General features: G+C 54.2%; 1 protein-coding gene across 1 annotated transcript; it reads right to left on the minus strand.

Annotated features, from left to right (window-relative positions):
* Positions 1-524: 524 nt before the first annotated feature.
* Positions 525-12,755, minus strand: ANGPTL4 (angiopoietin like 4). Its single transcript, XM_054013514.1, has 7 exons — positions 12,172-12,755; positions 11,603-11,713; positions 10,866-10,998; positions 4,549-4,662; positions 4,359-4,454; positions 3,765-4,040; positions 525-2,540 (listed from the first exon to the last, which is right to left on the minus strand). Exons 1-7 carry the CDS (start codon positions 12,658-12,660, stop codon positions 2,359-2,361), a joined length of 1,401 nt encoding a protein of 466 aa, XP_053869489.1. The 5' UTR covers positions 12,661-12,755; the 3' UTR covers positions 525-2,358.
* Positions 12,756-23,058: the final 10,303 nt, after the last annotated feature.

Here is a 23,058-nt window from a genome sequence, read left to right on the forward strand (position 1 = left end):
GAGAATTTCACATAGCAATTCTTGTGTCGAGTCCAATCATTAGGAGTTTATCCTTTTAAATAGAGATTGGATGCCTGAGACACCAAGTGACAGAGAATCCAACGTAGCTCTTGAAAAGGGGCTCCACTGGAAGCAATGTTCAAGTTTGACCATTTCAATTTGTCTAGCTTCAGCTTCTGGCCACTTGATCTTATTTTTCCTTTGGCTGCTAGAAGAAACAGCCCTCTGATATGAGCGATCTCCTCCCTGCATAGGGAATTATGGGGGGATTGCATTGGCACTTAATGTTCTCTCCAATAAGCTAAACAGATTGAGCTTCCTTAGTTTTACTGCAAGGCCTGTTTTCCAGACCATGTCATCCCTGTAGCTCTTCTGAGCTCTCCCCAGTTTTGTCTGACATCCTTTAACATGTGAACACCAGAACTGACCTAGCGGCGAGTCCCTTACATAGCAGTGCACCAGGTGGCCTCCACCACCTCATTAGCAGTCATATGACAGAACTCAGAACACATGTGCGATATCGATCGGTTTGGTGGGTTTTTTATTAAAAGACATCTGCAGAAAGTCAGATTTTAGTATAAAAAGGTTAGAGCTGAAAATACATAAACTACTGATGATCTTTTTCAAACCCAACATTTATAAATTACACCACATTGTTATTAACACTGCATTTAAATACAGAAACAAATTAAACAGTAAATTCATTAAAAAGATCCAGCATTCTACAAATGACTATTTACAGTATTCAGCAGCTAAGAGCTCTAGCAAGTCAGTCAATATGACTCAAATAGGACAGGATACTTGGGAACACCCAAGAGGGAAACTTGGCCTGTAACAGTTTCAGTGATTATCACTTGACCTAGGGTCTCCCCAAGATCAGATGCATCCCACCACACCTGCTCCCCTCCTCTAAGACACTCCGGGAAACCCTCAAATCCAGTCACTGAAGATACGAGAATAATATGTGCAGTATTTCGGGGGCAGACACCATGTGCGATTGATGCTGCTCCCAGCATCTTGGGGCAACCCTACTGTACCTCACCTTTCAGGGAGGATTGTTTAAATTTCAGGTCACAGCCAGGGGACAGGGATTTTGGAATCTTTGAAGGAGAAACTAAACCTCCAGGATAAGGTGATGGAGGAGAAGCACATCCCTCGCTGTGAATTCAGGGCGGAGAGGCAGGGTTGGGCCCATGCCCAAAGGACAGCAAGGGCAGATTATGCCTCATGCCATTCTAGAGGCTGTTCTAGCTGACTCAGAGCGGCACCGGTAGGCTCTCTCTGAAGCTCAGGATTCACAGAGCCAAAAGGGATGTCTATGATCTAGTCTGGCCTCCTGGTAACAGGCAATTGGAGGAATTACTGGGTGAAATTCTAAGGAAAACTGTTCTTCCCAGGTGGGGAGGCCAGGAAGGAGGAGTTGCAGGTAATCTTTGAGGGTGAAGAAAGCTGGATGGACCTCAGTCCCCATTCCTCAAGAGGGGCCCCCAGAACCTTCCCTTGGAGGAACCAGTCAAATGGTGTTTAAGTAACTGAGGAGAGGGGGGGCAGCTGGGCAGGAGTTAAGAGAAACAAGGTGTCAGACAGGAGTTACATTTGCTGCTGCCTCTATTGCTGCTGCCCTGTAACTGACCTGCCACGGCTGGAGGCGGGGCAGAGGAGGAGGGTCTCTAGTCAGCTGTTCTGGGGGAAATGGGATGGGTTTTTGGCAGCAGCACTTTACTGCAGCTCCAAACCTCAGAGCCCAGCAGGGAGCTATCCTAGAAGAAAAGCCCAACAGTATCAGCAGTCTCTTGGCTCATGGGGGCTTTGTGAGCCTCCTCCAGGTGGGAATCCCAGTGAGAGGAGAGGATTAAGGTGGCACATGGGCCCAGGGTGCAGCTGTTCTATGATAGAAGAGGACCCCATTCACCTCACCTCTCCCCAGCTTCAGTGTTGGGAGCAAGTGAGCCCCTTGAAAGCACAGTGGCTTTAACAGCAAAGGTAACGGATCAACCAAGACTTAGGACAAAGTTTTGTACATCATTGACTTGGGCAGCGGCAGAGCTGGTCTGTGACTGCTCCCCCAGCTTGTGCGTACCACAGTGACCCTTCTCCCTGTTCAGGGCTACTTGCCCATTCTGGGAGCTCCCATCCTTTGAGTTCATTGGACCCCAGTAACACTAAGTGGTTATACCTACAGGAAGAGCCTGTTGCTGCATTACTCCATGCTAGACTCTGCCAGCTAAACAGCTGCTAATGTGAGGAAAGGTTCCTCTCTGAACTGTCACTGTGAGGGTTGCGTTGCTGGTTTCTGTAAACACCAAGTGACGGAGCTGCAAATCTACGCTCCTTTGAGTCTTTCAAGTGGCAGCTAGGTTAGGATTCTGTTTCCAGCTCTGCGGGTCGGATTTTCAGGATGGTAGATTTCAGTGGGTAATACCTCCCCTTCCATGTCTTCCAGAAGATGCCCTGTTTCCGCTCATGCCTCTGGCGGGGGATGGAGCGGAAGTACTTTCCGTTGAGGTTGGCATGGCCACAAGTGCTGAACCACCAGCCTCCTAGAAGGAAGGAAGGGACAGATTTCAGCCAATGGGAATTTTCACAGCTAAAAAACAGGATATAAAATAACAGGATAAGACAATCACCCCAGATTCAGAGCTATTGCTGCACCTTCCCTTCCAAGCACAGTCTGCTCAGAGCTTTGGAAGGTTAAAAGAACCTGAAGTGTGTATGTGACAGGAGTTTCAGAGGGTCCCATGCTTCAGGGAACTCCAACACTACTTCCAGGTCTGAAGGAGATCAAGCCATGCAGGCAACTAGGCCTGCATGACCACCAAAGAGGCCAAATTAATGCAAATACTTCTGTAGCCCCATCCTTGTCATATGAGCCCTAGGTGGTGGGGCAGACCCATTGATGCGATAGGACGTGTTATTAGCTCCATTTTGCAGTTAGGGAATAGAGGCTGAATTGCACCACTTGCCCAGTGTCACCCAGCATAGGGGGAAGGAGTTAGACACGCAAGTGCACTTGGAATTGACACCAGATATCCCAGTCCAGTGCTGTGGCTCAAGACCATTCCACTCCCATTTGAGAGCACAGGCCCCACATGTGCAATCTCTGGCCACTAGGGGGTGCAAAAGTGGAACTGTTGTAGCAGCTGAGAGTCCCGGGTAGCCCCAAGAGAAAGAAGTAGCCTCCTGGATGGACAGGGTAGGTGTGTTAGCTCTGCTAGCAGAGCTAACCTTGTGGGAAATGCCACGGTTTTGGTTCACACGGGTTTTCTGTTTCATTTGTATTCAATTTACAGTTCAAACAAGCCAAACATTCAGACATGGGTGAACTGGCCTCCTCCTTTGCTTGGACAGTTTGAGTCACAGGGAACAAGCTGGTAAAGCTGGGCCAAGTTATGACTTTGTAACAGAACCTGGAACCATGAGAATATCACCTGGTTTCAGGTTTCATTAGAGTTGCTCGCACAGCTCCCCCTGTGGATCACACGGTCCCATTCCTGTGGAGAAGGAGGAGGGTGAAGCAGGGGACAAGGTCAGAGTCAAAATACCCAAATGGCCGTTTTTCACCAGTGCCATCTGCCCCAAGCTGTTGGAAGCAGGGTTCTGTTTGCATAGCACCGAAACAAGGCGGGTCTTACACTGGAAAAGGAGAGCTGGGCTCCAAGCTGCTTGGGGCAGATGGAGGAAGACTGCTGCCACCTACCTCCCCACCAAGAGAAAGACCAGACTCTTGCTTAGGAACACAGCACCTTGCCTTTGCCAGTACTGACCTGATAGGTGCTTGGCACAGTTAGTGTCAGCTTTGAAATCGTTGTCCTGATCTCGAGTGGAGAAGGGCAGCTGTCTGAAGTCCCCAAGGGCATTTTCCAGCTCTCCTGACACAGGTCCAAGGAGACTGAGTGTGTAGGCGGTGTTCTCTCCACCCAGGCTAAAGAGGAACTGAATAAGCTGAGAGTTTCCTTCCCAGTCTTGCAGCTCAATCGAGAGATTGTACCTTCCCTCCTGGACAACGTGGTATATTTTCTCCAGGCCCAACCAGAAATCACCTGAAACACAAGGAACTTTGCATTAGTTGGCATCACACACAAGCGCTATGCAAATCAAGGAAGATGTTAGCATGCAGTGCTAAGAGCACTCCAGATCCTTTAGTGTGCACAAAGTGCCTAGGGAGGTCAGTGGGTGCATGCACCTTTGTGTAGTGAACTTCCTCAGCCCCTTCTCAGCCAGCTGTGCCCACTTGTCCAGCCGGGTGTTATGCTGGGTGGAGATCTTTGGTCCACCTCTGGGAAGGGGGGCAGTGTGGGGATGGAATTTGCTTGCCAATCAGGGAAAGCTAGAATAAAAGTCTTCCACCATCTGCTTACCACTAAGATCTCCAAAGCCATTCCTGTAGGCTTCCCAAATCTGGTCAAAGTCCACAGAGCCATCCAGACGCCTCTGGATCACTGTCCAGCCACCTTCTGCAGGTGAAAGATTTTTCACTTATTTCAGTTCTGTTACTTGCAAGACCAGTTTGCAGAACTCAGAATAGCCTGTGGTGCTCCCCTCACTTACCAGCAGTCATGTCACAGTAGACTTCGAAAGGCTGAGATCCCAAGGGCTGGATCTGATACACACCACTGCTTCTCTCCCCTGCCAGGAAGAGCTGCTGGCAGTCCAGCGGGAGCTCTGCAAAAAGGCAGAGAGGGAATTTAGAAGAAGCAGTCTCAGCATGCTGCTCTCAAACAGGTTTGTTCACACCACAGTCCTAGCGGCCAGACACATCTACAAATGAGCCCAGCTTAATCACCAGTTTGAATGCTAAAGCTAGAGACTGTTTGTACAGCACCTAACACAATGGGGCTGGCCAATGACCAGGGCTCCTAGGCACTATGGCAATATAAAGAAGTAATAAAAAGCCCTAACATTTTCCAAGGCAGCTCTCTAGGCTCTTGGGCTTCTGTTTCATTTGGTACAGAAGTTAATACTGGACTCAGAGGGCCCAGGAAAATAGACAGCTACAGCCTACCAGAGAACTGGGCCAAGTGTGTAACTCAGGAGGAGGAGCTGGTGAGACAGGTCACATGAGCTGTGCAGAGTCTGCAGACCAGAGGCAAACAGGCAGCAGCACTGTGCGGCTTCCAGACATCTCTGGGGACGCTCAGTCAGGACACGAGGAGGGCAGATGCTAGGAAGGGGTAAGCTTGCAAAGGGCAATAGGTGCAGAATATTGTTCTAACTCACCCCGACTACCACTAATGCACGAACCACTTGCAAGTTCCCTCTAGCTCTCAAATGGGACTTTAGCCGTAGTCGGAGCCAGCTACGCACAGCATTAGCGAAGACGTGCTGCCGGATGGCCTGGTGCACTGCTTGCTGACTGACACTGGAGCAGGTGCGGAGCAGAGACCATCAGCATACGGTGACCCTTTTGCCCAGAGCCCTCATAAGACCCCCAGAAGCAATGAATGGGGGAAAGTGAGGGACCAGGCACAACCTTGTGGGACTCCCAACTGCAGGCCAGGACTGGCTCGGACACTGAGGGGCTGCCCTGCCAGGGCCCATGGGAAGTCACCAACCCACAGCTGTCATAAGGCCACTGGCCAGAGGCTCTGACCGTTCCCTGCAAAGCATCAGCAAGACTAATTGTAAAGCGAAGAGAAGTTCTGCTCCTCCTCTCCCCAGATGCCTGGACTTTGGCCTCGGCTTTACTGTAACTGCCAGCAAAGCACCATTTCAACAGAATTGGTAAAAGTCCATTGGGAGCAATCAACAGGCCTAAGAAGAATCCGGTTATAAAACCTGAGTCGAAAGGACAGGAAGGTGTCAGGATGCGCAGGGACTTTACCCAGCTTTGCAGAGCATCAAGGAACAGCCACAAAATCAAACTGCTCTTTGTCTGCCTGCAACGGGTGGCAAGAGCCCCTTTCCTGGCATCTCCCCAAACAAAGTGAGTTCTGTTCCTAATGTAGCCTGGGGGAAGCTGGGACAGTGCCCTTTGCATTCAGCTTTGAAACATATTGTCTTTGTTCCCTTGAGCTGCAGGGACAAAAAATATATATGTCTGTAAATGAAGACAGCCCCCTCCTTTGGGTATGGCTAACTGCAGCTTGGATACTTGTGCAGCTGCCGTGAGCGCGAGTTCAAGAGGGACTGCGGGGACGTGAGAGTAAACATGAACTTTCCCCCACTTCCTATGCTTTCTTTCTCCACTGGGGAGCGCAGGGCCCTCGTTCTCAGCACTGGAGGAGTTTTACAGTCAAGCAAGGTACTGTATGTCTTGCATCATGCAGCGTAGCTGAGCTCTGGGGCGGGACGTGCAGCACCTCACACAGGATCTTGGGTTGCAGCGGGAAGCTAGCCTTGCACTGAGGGCTCCAGCTCAGACAGCACCAGGGGTGGCACCGGACCGGGCTCTGAACTGGCTCCACTGTTCTCCAGCCCATGTCTGGTTTGGTGCAGAAGGCTCTGGAAACGGTGGAACTGCAAGGGCGCATGCTCTCAGCAAACCTCACCCCCCCATTTAGCACAGTCCAGCCACTCACCCCCTCCCAGCTGCTGCAGAAGGGAGGCAAGCAGGAGGGGGCTGGCCCCCAGCTGGGAGGGAAGGATGGTGCTCTCCCCCTCAATAGTGGGGGCTGGGTGGGAAGTGGGGGTCCCCTGTCCATTCCCATCTCTTGGGGTGCCGGTGAGAAGGTTCTGTTGCTGCCCCCACAGGAGCGAGGTTTCAGGAATCTCCCCCCTCCCCCCGAGTGTCCATTTGCTCCCCGCGCTGGCCCCGAGCCATGCTGGGCTTGTGCTGTCAGAGCTCAAGCCGAATGCTACAGAGTATTGCTAACGCCTCTCCCACCTTAGTGTCTGGGCAGCAGGCCCAATGGGAAGCGCAAGGAGTGGCACTCGGCGCCAGCCACTCTCCAGGTGTCCAGGTCAGCAGACAAAAGAGCCCTTCCCGACCTCCACTGAGCACCACCCAGCCGGGTCACACTGTGGGGTTGTTTTTAAGGTAACCCAAGTGACACCAAGATGCTGCAGGGATGGAAACCCCTGGCTAGGCTTTCAATACCACTCTCCAGGAAGGGCTCCCCGCAGCCTCCTTGCACCCGCCCCTCCCTGCTCTGACATCAGCGTCTGAGTCTGAAGTAGGGGAAAGGTGAGCCCAGCCTGGGAACGCGCTGGAGGAGGGGTTTCTTCCCAAAACAATGAAGCAAGCCTGCTCCCGGGGAAGGGGGAGGGATGGTTAGAAAGGACTGTTAACTTTCACCCAATTTCCTTCCAGCCAATCACTGTGCTGCCTTTCTGATCAGCCATGCTCCCCCCTCCCCCAACCAGTGTGGGTTGCACCCTGACTTTGTCATAAGAGCTATTTTCTTGCTAAGGTCTGAACTTTTACCTAGTTGACTCTTTGGGCACATTACTCCTCTCCCCTCCCCCATAACATCATGAAACCAGATGCCCGGAGCACAGGCGAGCGGGTGGGTTGACAGCTGAAATCACCATTCACCAAGGAGGGGCAGCAGGGTAACCTCTCCCCACTCAAGCCTGCACAGACGCCAGCTTTAGAACAGGCGGCCGTTCACGCACTGGCCTCTCGGATTAGCATCAGCACTCGGGCTAGGCCATCACTGCTACGTCCCACCAAGTCATTCATAGACAAAACCAGGCCACTCCGAGCCAGGAGCAAGCTACCAGCGGGGCCCTTTAGTCAGGTCAGGGTTGTGACAAATGGCACCAAACCACAAAACACCTTGACTCACTCACCTACCCTCATCCCAGATCCTGCCCCAACTCACTCTGCTGGGCCAAGCAAACAGGATCTGGAGAGAGGGTTGAGGAGCGGGCTGGGATTGTTAGAGTCATCCAGTACTTTAATTTGTCATGGGGCTGGGTGCAGGCACTGACTGACTCACGTTGCTCTGCAATGTGACAGACCAGCAGGGTGGTGGATGTGTCACAGGACCAGACACAGGTGAGTCAGCAGAAATTACAGCAGGGTGGGCTTGCTTCCCGGTCTAGAACATAGACCCAGGGGCCAGAAGAGATCATATGCTGCATTTTCTCAGGACTACTCATTGCTTCCTTCTCTAATCTGTCCTAACTATCTGCAGAAAGGATGCCTGGATCTCTTGCCAATCCACAAGTCAGGCAGATCACACCACGCTGCCCCAAAGAGATTGCTGTTTGCTGGGGCCAAGACTCTCTGAGCAGCTCCCGTTGAACAGTTACCTTCTCACTGGGCTTTGCCAGACATACTGCACTGCTCCGCTGCTGCTTGGTTTCCCCTGCTGTAGCAGCAATGTTCCTACTAATGGCAGCTGGCTCCATAACCTCAGCTCATTTTGCTTTAGAAAAATACTACAGGTAGTTCTGACTTGAGTTTCTTAGCATTGTTCGTTGTGCCGCTTTAAATCCCCGGTGGACGCGCATGAGCCCGTGGGCTAGTAAAAATGAAGAGCAAAGTGTTTATGTAAAAAAAAAAAAAAAACCCATAAAGGAACGTTAAAACAACAAGGCCCAGCAGAATTACCCCTTGGATTGCCATGTATTTATGGAACGCGAAGGTCACCACCGTCAAGCAGAGTAAACACTGTTCCTTGAACACAGGATTGCATTCCAGGCTCAGTTGTTCAAGTGTTTCTTTTACTCCTACTAGGAACTGTTTGCTTTGCTTTCCCCACCCCGCCTTCCCCAACCAAATTATTTTGGAATCCCAGCACTGTTGGGAGATAGGGTTTAACTTTTGCCTACTTGGCGAGCTGCCAGGGAGGAGAGCGCATGCAGCGCCTGAAGACATGATCCACCTTCTGCAAGTGATTAAACCTCTTGCTCTTGAGGTTGTTTCAAACCTTCAACTTTTGCACAGTTGGCTGAATGCCATGCTTAGTCTGTTAACTTGTGTTCGCTGGATGTACATAAAAGGGCCATTCTGAAGAAGTTGCTTACAGGACTCATTGCCCACACGACCCCCAATGCAGCAGCATTGGGGGACTGGCTCTCTGTAGGCAGGGAGCAGCTCTGTAGCACCAACCTTCTGAGTGATTGGCTGCTAGGAATGCAGGGAGCAAACAGCCCAGGGAGGACACTGGGGCCAGCACTTGCCGGAAGGCTCCTTCTCCTTGCTAATCAGGGCGGAAATTGAATTGCAGTTGCCAGTCAACGAAAGTGATCAGGCAAATGAAGAGGAACTCAAGGTTTGGCCTAAAAGGGGAACTTTGTCCCAAGAGGAAACACCACTGCCATCAACAGAAGAATCATGGCCTGCTCCACACTGAAAGAGACCCAAGGTTCTGTCATTCTTGGTCATCCTGACCAGTCTTTGCCACCTCCTCCAACAGTCAGTATGCCCCAGTGTAGAGACAGGGTGTGGGGAGATGCTGCCCTCATAAGAGCATAAGAATGGCCATACTGGGTCAGACCAAAGGTCCATCTAGCCCAGTATCCGGTCTGCCGACAGTGGCCAATGCCAAGTGCTTCAGAGGGAATGAACAGAACAAGGCAATTATCAAGAAATGATCCATCCCGTCGCTCATTCCCACCTTCTGGCAAACAGAGGATAGGGACACCATCCCTGCCCAGTCTCATGTCAGCCATGTAGGGCAGAGGGGGACTTGGGAAAGGTTTTCAGGAATGTGGTGCTCTAGTTTGCTCCCCATTGTCCTAATATAGAGGACTCTGGTTCCAGGAACACAGTGTGACCGAGGGCTAACCCAACTCAACTGAAAGATGGCTGGAAGTCCCCCATGTGTGGTGCGCTATATTTTGGTCTCTCCCCGTCTGCATTCATCTCTTATGCTCTTTGTTCTCTGCCTAGCCCCTGGCCCTTTGTTTTGTTCTTGCAGGGGCAGCAACAGCCAGGTAACAGCACTTTCTGCTTTCAGTCTTCCCATGTGCTAACTAACTACCCCCCCTGCAGCCTTTCTGCCTGGAGAGCCTTCTAAATGGTTCCTGTTTGGGTCAAACCCGTTCCACAGCCAGCTGGAGAACCAAGTCATTTCCCTAGTCTGCACAGAGCTCCTGTCTGGGGAGCAGCCTGCAGTACATGGCCCAACAAGCCACTAAGCCACTCACCCTAGTCCTGTTCCCACTGAACTCAGTGGGAGTATTCTGTGTGATGGAAGCAGAGCCAGGCTCTTTGTGCGGCCTGAAGGAGGTTGCTCCAAAGGTCACAGGCCCAATGAAAGTGTGTGCACGCACACATGGGGGGAATTGTCCAGCAGTCAGGGCACTAACCTGGGACTTAGGAGACTGGGATTCAAAACCCTGCTCAGACACAGGCTTCCCAGGTAAGCCTCCGGCTCCTTGCACCTCACTCTCCCTCTGTCCAGTGGGGACAGCCACAGTACTTCCCTGTTCGTGGGGGTGTTGGATGGTGAGGTGCTCAGACCCTACAGTGACGCAGGTAGATAGACCCACAGCTTCCCATCTATTTCCTGTCCTTCGCTCGTGGCAGATGAACCCCACCCCCACACCGAGGGATACAGGATATGGGAAGACTCCCCAGCTGCATTTCAACCCCCCCATAGAACAAGACTCCTCTGCACAAAACCAATGACCAAGTGCTACCACCCTGGTCTGCCAGCCTCATTCAGCCACTTTACCCATTTAGCTACATACCTTCAGGCAGAATTCATCTGCTTCCCACGGGCATTCTCCATGAGGCTGAAACACTCCTGTAAAATCCTTAAATCCCTGCCCGACTGGATCCTGGATCCCTGCTAGATCCTGGCGCCAGACCCTGCCCAAACAGCAGATCCTTCCAGTTCCACTCAACTCCCATGAAAGCCAATTTCACATCCTGAATCAGGACAATTGAACCTTTCGTTTTTGGGCTGTAGCTGGAACAGCTGACAGGACGACTCTGCTAACGGGGTGGGAGGGAGGAGACAGATACTCACTCTGTGGCTGTGCAGGTTCCACACTGGCGTTTTGGCTTTGGTTGGTGTGTCTGATGCTTTTCTTCAGGTTTATCCTCCACTTTAGACTCTGAGTTTTGTTGTCCTTAAGATGCAGAGGGATCAAGAGATTGACCTGTGCCAAAACCATGGATGAGTTAGCGACTCATTGAGCAGACTTGAAACACTGATCCAAAGGTGAGCTGGTCGAATGGCTCCCAGAGCAGTTAGTGGTGACACTTCCTGCCTGCTCCAGGATCAGCCCCTACATGTCTGAACTCACCTGGACAGATTATACAACAGGTCTGGGGCTCGGAGTGGCTGTGGTTTGGTACAACCCTGTCAGCCAGGGGTTTATTTTGCAAAAGTAGTAAGAGGTGGCAGAGCCGAGCACCTCAGGTCCAGGTCCAGGTCCTGGTCCTGAACCTCCCCCCAGTTTCAGAACGTGAGGGGGCTTGGATTAAAGGCTCCAACTTGTGGCCTTTGATCTTCTGGGTCAGACACACACAATATTTTGTGCCAACACAAGAAGCACTTTTAAAGCCCTGTAAAGCTAAATGACACAGAGGCTCTGATTCCTTCTACCGTCCCATGGCAGCGATAAAGCCCCTGGGCTGGGTCCTGAATTATTAAATTAGGCTCAAGAAGCTCCCAGCCCGCCGGGAGCGTTTGCTGGTGGCAGTCTCTGCTCCCTATTCCCACTGCTATTAGCATTCAGGAAAAGCCCCCGCGGAACTTACTTTGCTCTGCAGGCTTTTAATCTGCAGGTTCTGCTTGTCCAGTTTGTACTGCTGCTGTTTGATCTTCTGCAAAAGCTCCTCGATTCTCGTGTTCTGAGAATCCATGAGGGACTAAAATACAAAGAAAAGGCTGAGTTCCGCAACCCCCGTCCCCTCTGCCGGGCGAGCCCAACCCCGAGACCAAGGCTGGGAATTTCCCAGGCTACTTCGGGTTTTGCTGCCTCTAGGACTGTCCGGCACGTAGCGCATGAAGCCCTCAGCCGACAGCGCAGCCCGCTGGCCCCAGGGCTGCCTCCCCTTCCCGGCAGCAGCCCCCCGGAGACTGCTTAGCGGGGTCAAGGCAGTGGCGAGAAGGGAGCGGACAGTCAGCCTCGCCGGGTCGGGGGCTCACCAGACCGCTGTCCCTGGGAGAGCGGCGAGCGGCCGGGCGCGTGTGCGCTCCCCTGGGGTGATACGGGGGTTGCGCCAGAGCCCCCTGCAGGGTCGGCGCAGCAGCGGGGGGAACCCGGGCAGGGGACGGGAGCACGGGGGACCCGCGGGCAGCCGGAGGAGGGGGGCGGTGCACTCACCTGCAGCGTGCCCAGCTCCTTGGCGCTCTGGTTCTCCGAGGGCCGCCCCTGCAGCACCTGCCGGATCTTGCCCTCGAGCTGCTCCAGCCGGCCCTGGATCTCCGCCTTGTCCCCGGCCATCTGCTGCAGCTTCTCGCGCAGCGCCTCGGAGAGGCTGAAGAGCTGCTGGTCCTTGCCCTGCAGCTCCCGCACGGCGGCCCGCAGCTGCCCGCCCTGCTCCTGCGCCTCGCGGGTCTGGCGCAGGAGCAGCCCCAGCGAGGCGTTGTGGGCACTCAGCCGCCCGCCCAGCTCCCGCAGCTGCCCCTTGGTCTTGTCCACGTGCTCCTTGAGCCCGTGGCCCAGCTGCAGCAGCCCGTGCGCGATCACGTTCACCTCGTCCCAGGAAGCGAACTGCACCTTCCGCTCCTTGCTGCCGGCCGGGAAGCCGCCCGCCCGGGGGCCCAGCCAAGCCGCCGCGCATAGCATCAGGGCTGCCGCCGCCAGCCGCATGGTGCCCGGCGCAGGGAGCGCAGCGCAGCCGGCCCGGTGCAGAGTGCAGCGCAGCGCGGGTACCTGGCGCGTGGGAGCGCAGCGCAGTGCAGCCGGCCCGGTGCAGAGCGGAGCGCAGTGCGGTGCAGCCGGCCCGGTGCAGAGCGCAGCGCAGCGCGGGTACCTGGCGCGTGGGAGCGCAGCGCAGCCAGCCCGGTGCAGCAGCCGGCTCAGTCTAAGCGCAGTAAACACCCGGCCGCGGCCGCTCCCCTTTTATAGCCTCCCCGCGCACCTCGCCACTCTGCTTTGCATAATGACGGGGGAGTGCCCTAGGGAACGGCCAGGGAGTCTCCGGTTTCTCCTCCTGCCCCCCCGCGCAGCCCAGCCTGGCATGGCGAGGAGAGCTGAGCCCAGCTCCAGGCGTGCAGCCAGCCCCCCTGGCCCGCGTGTCTCCCGCCAGGCTTGAGCTACGGTCTCCTGGGCACGCAGGAGGTCCTGGGGCCGGGCCCTGTTTGGCGTGTGAAGTTGGAAAAAGCGGGGAGTCCCCGGTCCCTGCCCGGTGGGAGGGGCTCAGGGGGCAGAGCTGCGTACAAAGGCGGATCTGGGTGGTGGAACAGCGGAGGTCCCTGCTGGAGACCTGCCCCCCCCCAGCCGCCACCTGCCCTCCCAGCCCCGGCGCTGCTCCCTAGGAGCCCGCTAAGGACCGGGGCGCCGCTGTGGGTTTCCTCCCGAGCCAGCCTCCCAGACACAACCCAGGGAACAGCACATTTGCCTGCACTAATCGCAACAAAAACACCTCGTGCTCTGGCCGAGTCCCACCCCCCTTAGAGCAAACCACCAGCAAGACCTCTGGGCCTGGTGGGGAGCCTGGCTGGGCTGCTCCCACCCAGCCCATGGGCACACCTGGGTGCCACTGACAATGTCACCTCACCGCTGTGAAGCAAAAGCCCCATCAGCCGCAGGCCTGGATCTACCCTGAGAGGAGGGGACTGCCCTAGGGCTTAATCTGGATGCTTTGTGCAGGGATAAGGCCTTGTGCCTTCTCAGTCTCCTTTCCCTGCTAGATTCCAGCTGCATGTTCTCTGGCTGGGGTGGGCAGGCTGGGGGCAGTGCTGACTAGGGACACTCCATTGATGGGCACAGCACTGCCCAGGAGGCAGTATGTGGCACTGCCTGGCAGGTCTCTGTTTTAGTGAGTTTGGGTGCCTGCCCTCTGCCTGGGTACTAGTTGGTTTAGATGGTTCTGTCTCATTCTTGGGGGTATGAGTGGGTTTGCCCTGTCCTCTGGTCATTTGGGTGGTTCATAGACAGAGTTTATGGCCAGAAGGGACCATTAGATCATCTCGTCTGACCTCCTGTACATCACAGGCCATTTCACATCGGCCAGTTACCCCTGGATTGAGCTGATAATTTGTGTTTGGCTAAAGCATCTTCCAGAAAGGCACTAGGCTGCATTTGAAAACCTCAGGAGATGAAGAATCCACACCTCCCTTGGTAGTTTGTTCCGACGGTTGATCACCCTCCCTGTTCAAAATTGGTGCCCAATTTCTAATATGAATTTGTCTGGCTTCAGCTTTCAGCCACTTGTTCTTATTCTGTCTTTCTCTGCTGGATTAAATACCCGCTGTTTTCTACCAGAGAAGATACTTATATACTGTAATCAAGTCATCACCCAATGATTTTTTGGATAAACTAAATAGACTGAGCTCTTTAAGTCTCTCATTGTCTGGCATTTTCTCCAGTCCTCAAATAATTTTTGTGTCTCCTTTCTGCATCTTCTCCAATTTTTCAACGTCCTTTTTAAAACGTGGACCCCAGCCCTGGATGCCGTATTACAGTATTGTCTTGCAATGCTGTATACAGAGGTAAAATGGTTTCCTTGCGCCTACTCTCTCACTAATACATTGCAGGATCGCATTAGCCCCTTTTGCCACAGCATCACGCTGCAAGCTCCTTTTGAGCTGCTTGGTACTATGATCCCTAAAGCCTTTGGAGTCCCTGCTTTCCAGGAGACAGTGAATCATTTTGTAGGTGTGGCCAACGCTTCTGGTTCTTAGTTGCATAACTGTGCATTTGGTGTCATGTATCAGAGGGGGAGCCGTGTTAGTCTGGATCTGTAAAAAGCAACAGAGAGTCCTGTGGCACCTTATAGACTAACAGAGGTATTGGAGCAGGGCCGGCTTTAGCAAGAGCGGGGCCCGATTCCTGGGGGCGGGGCTTGCAGCAAGCCCCGGCCCCAGGACCCGAGCCGCACCGCGGGGGGGGGGACCCGAGCCGCGCCGCGGGGGGGGGGGGACGGGACGGGGGGACCCGAGCCCCGCCGCGCCGCGGGGGGGACGGGGGGACCCGGGGGACGACCCGAGCCGCGCCGCGGGGAAGGGGGGGGGGAGCCGAGCCGCGCCGCGGGGACAGGGGGTGGGGGAGTTGAGCCGCGCCGCGGGGACGGGGGGGGGGGGAGCCGAGCCACGCCGCGGGGACGGGGGGGGGGAGCCGAGCCGTGCGGACAGGGGGGGGGGGGGAGCCGCGCTGCGCCGCGGGGACGGGGGGGGGGAGCCGAGCCGCGCCGCGGGGACGGGGGGGGAGCCGCGCCGCGGGGACAGGGGGGGGGAGCCGAGCCGCGCCGCGGGGACGGGGGGGGGGAGCCGAGCCGCGCCGCGCCGACAGGGGGGGGGAGCCGAGCGCGCCGCGGGGACAGGGGGGGGGAGCCGAGCCGCGCCGCGGGGACGGGGGGGGAGCCGAGCCGCGCCGCGGGGACAGGGGTGGGGGAGCCGAGCCGCGCTGCGGGGACAGGGGTGGGGGAGCCGAGCCGCACCGCGGGGACAGGTGGGGGGGGAGCCGAGCCGCGCCGCGGGGACAGGGGTGGGGGAGCCGAGCCGCACCGCGGGGACAGGTGGGGGGGAGCCGAGCCGCGCCGCGGGGCCGGGGGAGCCGCGCCGCGGGGACGGGAGGGGGGACCCGAGCCGCGCCGGGGGGGGCTGCGCCGGGGGGGGGAATCCGAGCCGCGGGGACCGGGCCGGGCCGGAGCCGGGCCCCGAGGGCCGGGCTGGAGCCAAGCCGGGCCAGAGCCACTGGGGCCTGCGGGAACGGGCCGAGCCTCCCCGGAGCCCTTCTCCCGCCCCCACCCCAGCTTACCTCGTGCTGCCCGCCGGCCCGCCCCTGCTTAGTCTCAGACTTCCCGCGAATCTCTGATTCGCGGGACGCAGGGGAGGGGGCAGGGCGTGCAGGGGAGGGGAGGAGGGGGAAGTGAGCCGGGGGCAGGGCGGACAGCTGCAGCGCGGGGCCCTCTTGGCGCGGGGCCCAATTCAGCCGAATCGGCTGAATCGGCCTAAAGCCGGCCCTGTATTGGAGCATAAGCTTTCGTGGGTGAATACCCACTTTATATTCAAAAACATTTTGTTTGAATGGGCCTCAGCTTCCCAGATCACTCTGTATGACTGCCCTGTCCCCATCGGTAGTTACCACTCCGCCAATCCTTGTGTCATCGGCAAATGCTATGAGCAGCAGTTTTACATTTACTTCCAGCTCACTGATAAAAACATTGAATAGCATCTAGTCCTGGTCCAGGCAGAACCCCACTAGACTCGCCTCTGTTCAATGATTCCCCATTGACTACTACTTTTTTGAGATCTGTCTGTCAGCCAGTTCTTAAGCCATGTAATGTGTGCGCTGTTGATGTGGTATAGAGCTACATTTTTAATTAAAATGTTGTGCAGTACTAAGCTAAACGCCTTATGTAAGTCTAAGTCTATTGCATCTGCGCAGTTATCTTCTTCAATAAAACTTGTGCTCAGGTAGCCCAGTGGTTTTCAAATTGTGGGGCATGACCCCTAAGCTCTGCCCTGGGGGGCATGGAGGAACCTTTGGGGAGGCAGCTTGGACCAGCCCCATGCAACGGGGCTCAGGGAGGGAGCTCTGCCACCTCCACCCCTGACTCACCTCAGCAGGCCACCCAACCTGTGGATCAGTGTCAACATCCACTCCCAGCAGCCTCTGTGCCCTGCACTGGCTCCTCCCCCAGAGCCCATCGCCTTCCCCCACCCAGAAAACCCGAGGTGGGAGGAGCAGGTATTGTGTCTATTTTTGCCTGTTTGAGGGGGAGTGACCAAAAATTCTAACTCAAAGAGGGCAGAGTGGAGGGGCTCATCTCAAAAAGTTTGAAAACCACTAAGTTAGCCAGTGTTGCGGGCATTGCTTGGTTGTTTCTGTTAGGAGGAGAAGTTGATGAGTCAAGCATTGCTTAGGTGTGGTCCTATTTGTTTACAAAGGATGTCACACAGTCCTGTTTCCCTGACCACAATAGGAACTAACAGCAGTAGCAGTTTCCATGGTTACAGTTGGCCTCTGCAGTGACAAAGCCCTGGCTGGGATGATTTAGTTGTGTTGGTCCTGTTTTGACCAGGGGATTGGACTAGATGACCTCCTGAGGTCCCTTCCAACCCTGATATTCTATGATTCTATGAGTCCTGTGCTCCAAAGAAATTCTTTCTCACTCTGCTTCCTCCAGGGCCAGACTCACAGCTTCTCTTGCTTTCCATTCCTTTGTCTGTTTTTTATATATATACACACACACACACACCCTGCAACCAATACATCCCCTATTCCTGCATTTTGCCAGCAGCCCCAGGAAACCCTTCTTATTCTTGCTGGGTTAATTCTTGCTCAGTCATTGCCATGTGGCCCAGTGCCTTGGGTGGTGGCTTTTATTGTTTCAGCTATCACCATGTAAAAGGGGACTAATTGTTCCTTCCACTTAGCCTGAATGAAGGGAGGGCGGCGGGGGGTGTTACCATATCTGTCACCTTAAACCATGTCTGGGATTGATGGGGCCATTAACACCTTCTAGCCTAATGCTTGTAATTTTATGAAATAATTAAATCGTGTTGGTTTGAAAAAACCTGTTTTCCATGTGGCAATAATTATATTCCCATCCTTTAATTCTTTATCAGTTGAATCCCATATCAGCTTTTCTGTTATTTTGCCTGGGATTGATGCCGGGCTAATAGGCCTATAGTCACCCAGGTCACCCCATTTGCTCCCTCTGAATATTGGAACAACTTTAGCACTCTTCAGTCTTCTGGAATTTCCCTGGCATTCCAAGGTTTATTAAAAACGAACCTATGCGGGCCAGAGATCTCTTAGCCAGTTCTGTAAGGACTGTTATCAGGCTTACTGATTTAAAAAGGGTTCTCTCTTGCACTCACTTGCAGATGTACAGCGCTGTGAGTTAAACCTGCCTTTGTATAGCTGAGTAGGGAAAGCGCTGCAGTCTGTCCACACTGACAGCTGCCCAGTGCACTTTCGTGGCCACATTTGCAGCATTTGCTGTGCCATTGGGAGCGGTGCATTATGGGCAGCTATCCCACAGAGCACCTTTTCCCATTCTGGCGCCGTGGGTTGTGGGAAGGGGGCGTGGGTGCGGGGGATTCTGGGTCCTGTCCCAATGCCCCGTGATGCATCGCTTCGCATCCCAGAAATCCCTTTGTTTCTGTCCACCTTTGGCGCCATCTTTCAACGGTTTCTGTGCAGCGCGATCTGTCTGCGGGAAATGGAGCCCGAACTGCTGAGGCGTATGCTGACGAGTCTCGCCAGCACGTCACGTTTGGCTGTCGAACTATTCCTTAAGATCCAAAGTGACAGTGACAGTGAGGGTGAGGAATCCGACGATGCTATTGAGCCGCGTAACGCGTACAACACGAAATTGCTTGTGGCATTCATGGACATGCTCAGCACCATGGAATGCCACTTTTGGGCTCGGGAAACAAGCACCGAGTGGTGGGATCACATCGTCATGGAAGTCTGGGATGACGAGCAGTGGCTGCAGAATTTTCGGATGAGAAAAGCCACTTTCATGGGACTGTGTGAGGAGCTCGCCCCCACCTTGCGGCGCAAGGACACGAGATTGAGAGCTGCCCTGCCAGTGGAGAAGTGTGTGGCTATTGCAATTTGGAAGCTGGGAACTCCAGATAGCTACCAGTCAGTCGCAAACCAGTTTGGAGTGGGAAAGTCGACCGTTGGAATCGTGTTGATGCAAGTTTGCAGGGCCATTAATTGCATCCTACTCAGAAGAACCGTGACTCTGGGTAACGTGCAGGACATAGTGGATGGCTTTGCACAAATGGGGGTACCTAACTATGGAGGGGTGATAGATGGAACGCACATTCCTATTCTGGCACCACCCCACATAGGATCTGAGTACGTTAATCGGAAGGGGTATTTCTCTATGGTTCTCCAGGTGCTTGTGGATCACCATGGACATTTCATTGACATTAACACAGGCTGGCCCGGAAAGGTGCATGACACACGCATCTTTCGGAACACTTGGCTGTTCAGGAAGATGCAGGCCGGAGCAGAAGATCACGGTAGGGGAATGTTGAAATGCCCATTGAGATCCTTGGAGATCCCGCTTACCCATTAATGCCGTGGCTCATGAAACCCTACACAGGGAGCCTTGACAGCAGCAAGGAACGGTTCAACTACAGGCTGAGCCGGTGCCGAATGACTGTGGAGTGTGCCTTTGGCCGTTTAAAGGGCCACTGGCGATCTCTGTATGGGAAGCTGGACTTGGCTGAAAACTGCATCCCTGCGGTTATATCCGCGTGCTGTACCCTCCATAATATTTGTGAAGGGAAGGGTGAAAGCTTCACTCAGGCATGGACCTCCGAGGTTCAACACCTGGAGGCTGAATTTGCACAGCCAGAGAGCAGGGCTATTACAGGGGCCCAGCGCAGAGCTGCAAGGATTAGGGATGCCTTGAGGGAGCAATTTTAGGCTGAAAACCAGCAGTGATATCTGGTGCCCTGCACAGGAGTGAAGTGCAGTAGTTCCAATCTTTAGGAATCAGTGTTTGCTAAGCAGACAAGCAGACTTGCAGTGCCTGTTTATTTCCTGGGCTAAGGAGTCTTTTACTTTATTCAATAATAAAGAATGTTTTCAAAGCCAAAAAATCCATTTATTGAATAGAAAAAAAATTATTTATTGAAAAGAAACAAGGGGGTGGGGTAGGGAATGGTACAATCACAGATTCGCATATGTCCTGTCTGGTGTGCTGTGCAGTGAGTGCTGCACTTCAGGGCAGCTATACTGCATGGTGATGGGGGATGAGGGTAAGGGTCGTGGTTTTCAGGGCTGGATGGTGAAGATACTGGTGTTGGAGGCAGCTGGTGGCGTGAAGAACACAGAAGTTGGGGAAAGTGGGTTGGAGGTGACAGTGGGGCACAACGGATTGGGACAAGGGCTGTGGGGGGGTGGGTGGCGTTTGCAGTACTGCTCCTTCTGCATGGCTACGAGCTCCTGGATAGCGTCTGCTTGGCGCTCTAGGATGCTTATGAGCCGATCCGTGCTTTGCTGCCGGTGCACGGTGCCTTGCCGCCGGTGCGCTGCGTTTTCCTGGCAGATCCTGCTTTCTCTCTCCCTACAGTTCTGTGCTTTCTCATTCTCTTTAATAGATTGCCGCATCACTTCTTGCAGCATGTCTTCTTTGCTTTTTCGCGGTCTCTTCCTGAGTCTTTGCAGTCTCTGAGCAGGCGATAAGAGGGACGGCTGAGGTCTCAAGGTTGATGCTGCTGTATAGGCAAAATGCAGCATTTAACAGAGGCAGCATTGTTTATACCAGACAGAGTAATGATTCCCCCCGCACTTAAGGAGTAGAAAACACACAGGGTCTACACAATAGCATAATTTTTCCGTCCGAAACAGAGCACACACATCCCACGGGAGCCTCAAAATGGTGAGTAAGGGGGACTGATTGTTTCAGGGCTGCACTGTCCTCTGGGTTTCTGTGCCTTGGGGAGAGCCAACAGCTTCAGGGGGCAACAGTTCCAACAGTTTCCACAGGAGTTCGTCCTGGACAATATCTCGCTGCTGAGGGTGACCTGGGAAGCAAGGGAAGGTCTTCTACTGCAATGCGGCTTCCGCCCTGGCCCATATGCAGCTTGCCTGCGTGCAGCAATGGTCCCCCCGCCCCTCGCGGCACAATGGCGCGGACACGTTAGCTTGGCTGGGACAAGGACCACGGTGGCTCTCCCGATAAACCTGTGCAAGTGCATTGCATACGTTCTGGATGAGACATTCGAAGAGATTACCGAGGCTGATTACTGCTATGTGATAAACCACATCAATGCACTATTCCGCATCTAGGCATGCATGCCTAACCCTCCTCTCCCAAAGAGCCCACACCGAGAAAATTCCTTCCCGAAAAAAAAAAACGCTTACCGGGAACCTGCTCTTCTGTTTGTCCTCCACCAACTACCAGCCGCTGCGACTTGCTACCTTCCTCCTGGCTCGAGAAGAGCTCCTGGCTGCATGGCTCCAGGGATTCTGGGGTGTCTCCATCCGGCCCACCACCATCATTCCCGTTTTCCCCCCCAACACTGGCTCTGAAGTGTCCATGGTGGTGCTCGGAGTGGAGGTGGGGTCACCCCCAAGTATCGTGTTCAGCTCTTTGTAGAATTGGCAGGTCTTGGGGGGAGCACCCAAGCGGCCGTTTGTGTCGCGGGATTTGCGGTAGGCACTCCGCAGTTCCTTCACTTTAATCCTGCACTGCAGGGCATCCCGGTCATGGCCCCTTTCCATCATGTCCTTTGATACCTTCCCGAAGGTATCGTAATTCCTACAGCTGGAGCGCAGCTGGGACTGGACAGCTTCCTCCCCCCAAACACTGATGAGGTCCAGCAACTCGCCATTGCTCCATGCTGGGGCTCGCTTGGCGCGTGGAGGCATGGTCACCTGGAAAGATTCGCTGATAGCACTCCACGCCACGCCGGGCTGAGCAAACAGGAAGGGGATTTTTAAAAATTCCTGGAGAATGTAAAGGGCGGGTCACATGGTTGGTTATCTGAGGCCAGGGCAGTAGAGTTTGAACTGATGACCAGAGTGGCTAGAACAGGCATTGTGGGATACTGCCGAATACTTCTGGAGGCCATTCACAGCGCATTGGGCGGCCACACTGGTGCCGCAGCGCTGCAGTGGCAGCGCAATACACGCTATTCCTCTCGGGGATGTGGAGTACATGCAGCGCTGCAACCACGGAGATACAGCGCTGCAAATGCCTTCCCAGTGTGGACGGGGAGTGAGTTACAGCGCTGGGGGCAGCTTTACAGCGCTGTAACTCGCAAGTGTAGCCAAAACCAAGTAGATGTTGTTTAACACGTCTTAGTTACTAAAGGATTAGAAAGTACTTCATCATCATCTTGATATACACACATCATCCTGCTTCTTTCTAAACGCAGAACAGAAATATTTATTGAACACTTTTTCCCTATTCTTAAGGGCTTGGGTGAGTCTGCCTCATTCTTGATGCGTTTTGGTGGTTGTGTCCCATTATCAGTGGGTTTGCGTGGTTTTATCCCATTCTTGGGGGGATTGGATGGTTCTGTCCCATTCTTTATGGGTCTTGGTGGTTCTGGCCTGTTCTTGGGTGTGTGTGTGGGGTTTGGGTGGTTCTGTTCCATTCTTGATGGGTTTTGGTGGTTCTGCATTGTTCCCAGAGGGTGCTGAGTGGTTCTGCCCCATTCTTGGGTAAGGTTCTGTAGTAGTATAGTACATCCAGGTGCAGGTGATTGTTGGTGAGAACAGAAGTTGGGGGTGATGAGAAATTATTGTTGCTGGGGAAGCTGCTGGTGCTGAGTTTAACTGAAAGTCATTCTGTTCCCCCAATGAACATGTGGCCTGGGCCATAGTGTCTGCTGTAGGTTATCTTCTGCCACCAGAAATCAGGGCACAGGCAGGACCCGGCAGCACAATGTTCCACAAAGGGAAGGCTTCACCACTCTCTCCCCTCCATCCTGGGCTCGCAGGGCGTTAGTGCCAGTCAGATTTTGCAATGGGGAAGTGGTTATTCACAAATAATATACAAATGAGAGTGGGATGTAATTGTCTGGATTTTATAAGAGGCTGCACATTGCACAATCTCTAATGTTTGCTCATCAATAATCTCCCACATCCCTTGTGTTGGCCTAATTCCTATTTTCTATCAGGTGGTTAGTGCCTTGGGTAGCTCTTGATCAATAAATGCCAAAGCCCATCCATTCAAACAACGCTCAGCCAGTGACAGGTCAATGGTTCGAGGTAATGCTGGGAAAAGCAACCCTGGCAGCTGAGGTCTCAGGCCGAATGGCTGTACAGGATGGCTCTAGTGTCCAAGCTGAGGAGGGGAGTGGATCTGAGCCCCATTTCTATCTCCACCTGGGTTCACAACTCCCCATGGCTAAATGGAGGGGCCTAACCAACTGCTTTTCTGTTGTAACAAAGGGTCATGGGCTGCTGCTCTAGCCTTCCCTTCCTTGCTGCCGCCCTGGGTCTGCGTTCTTCATCATCTCCCAGGCCTTCTCTCCTCCTGTGCCCTCATTCCATCCCTCTCTCTTGGGTCTGTCTGGTCCACCTCCCCCCCATCCTGCACCCTTCTGGATCCTTGCTCTGTGT

This window comes from Malaclemys terrapin, chromosome 24 (genome assembly GCF_027887155.1).
Source record: "Malaclemys terrapin pileata isolate rMalTer1 chromosome 24, rMalTer1.hap1, whole genome shotgun sequence".
In the NCBI taxonomy this organism is placed as follows: Eukaryota; Metazoa; Chordata; order Testudines; family Emydidae; genus Malaclemys; species Malaclemys terrapin.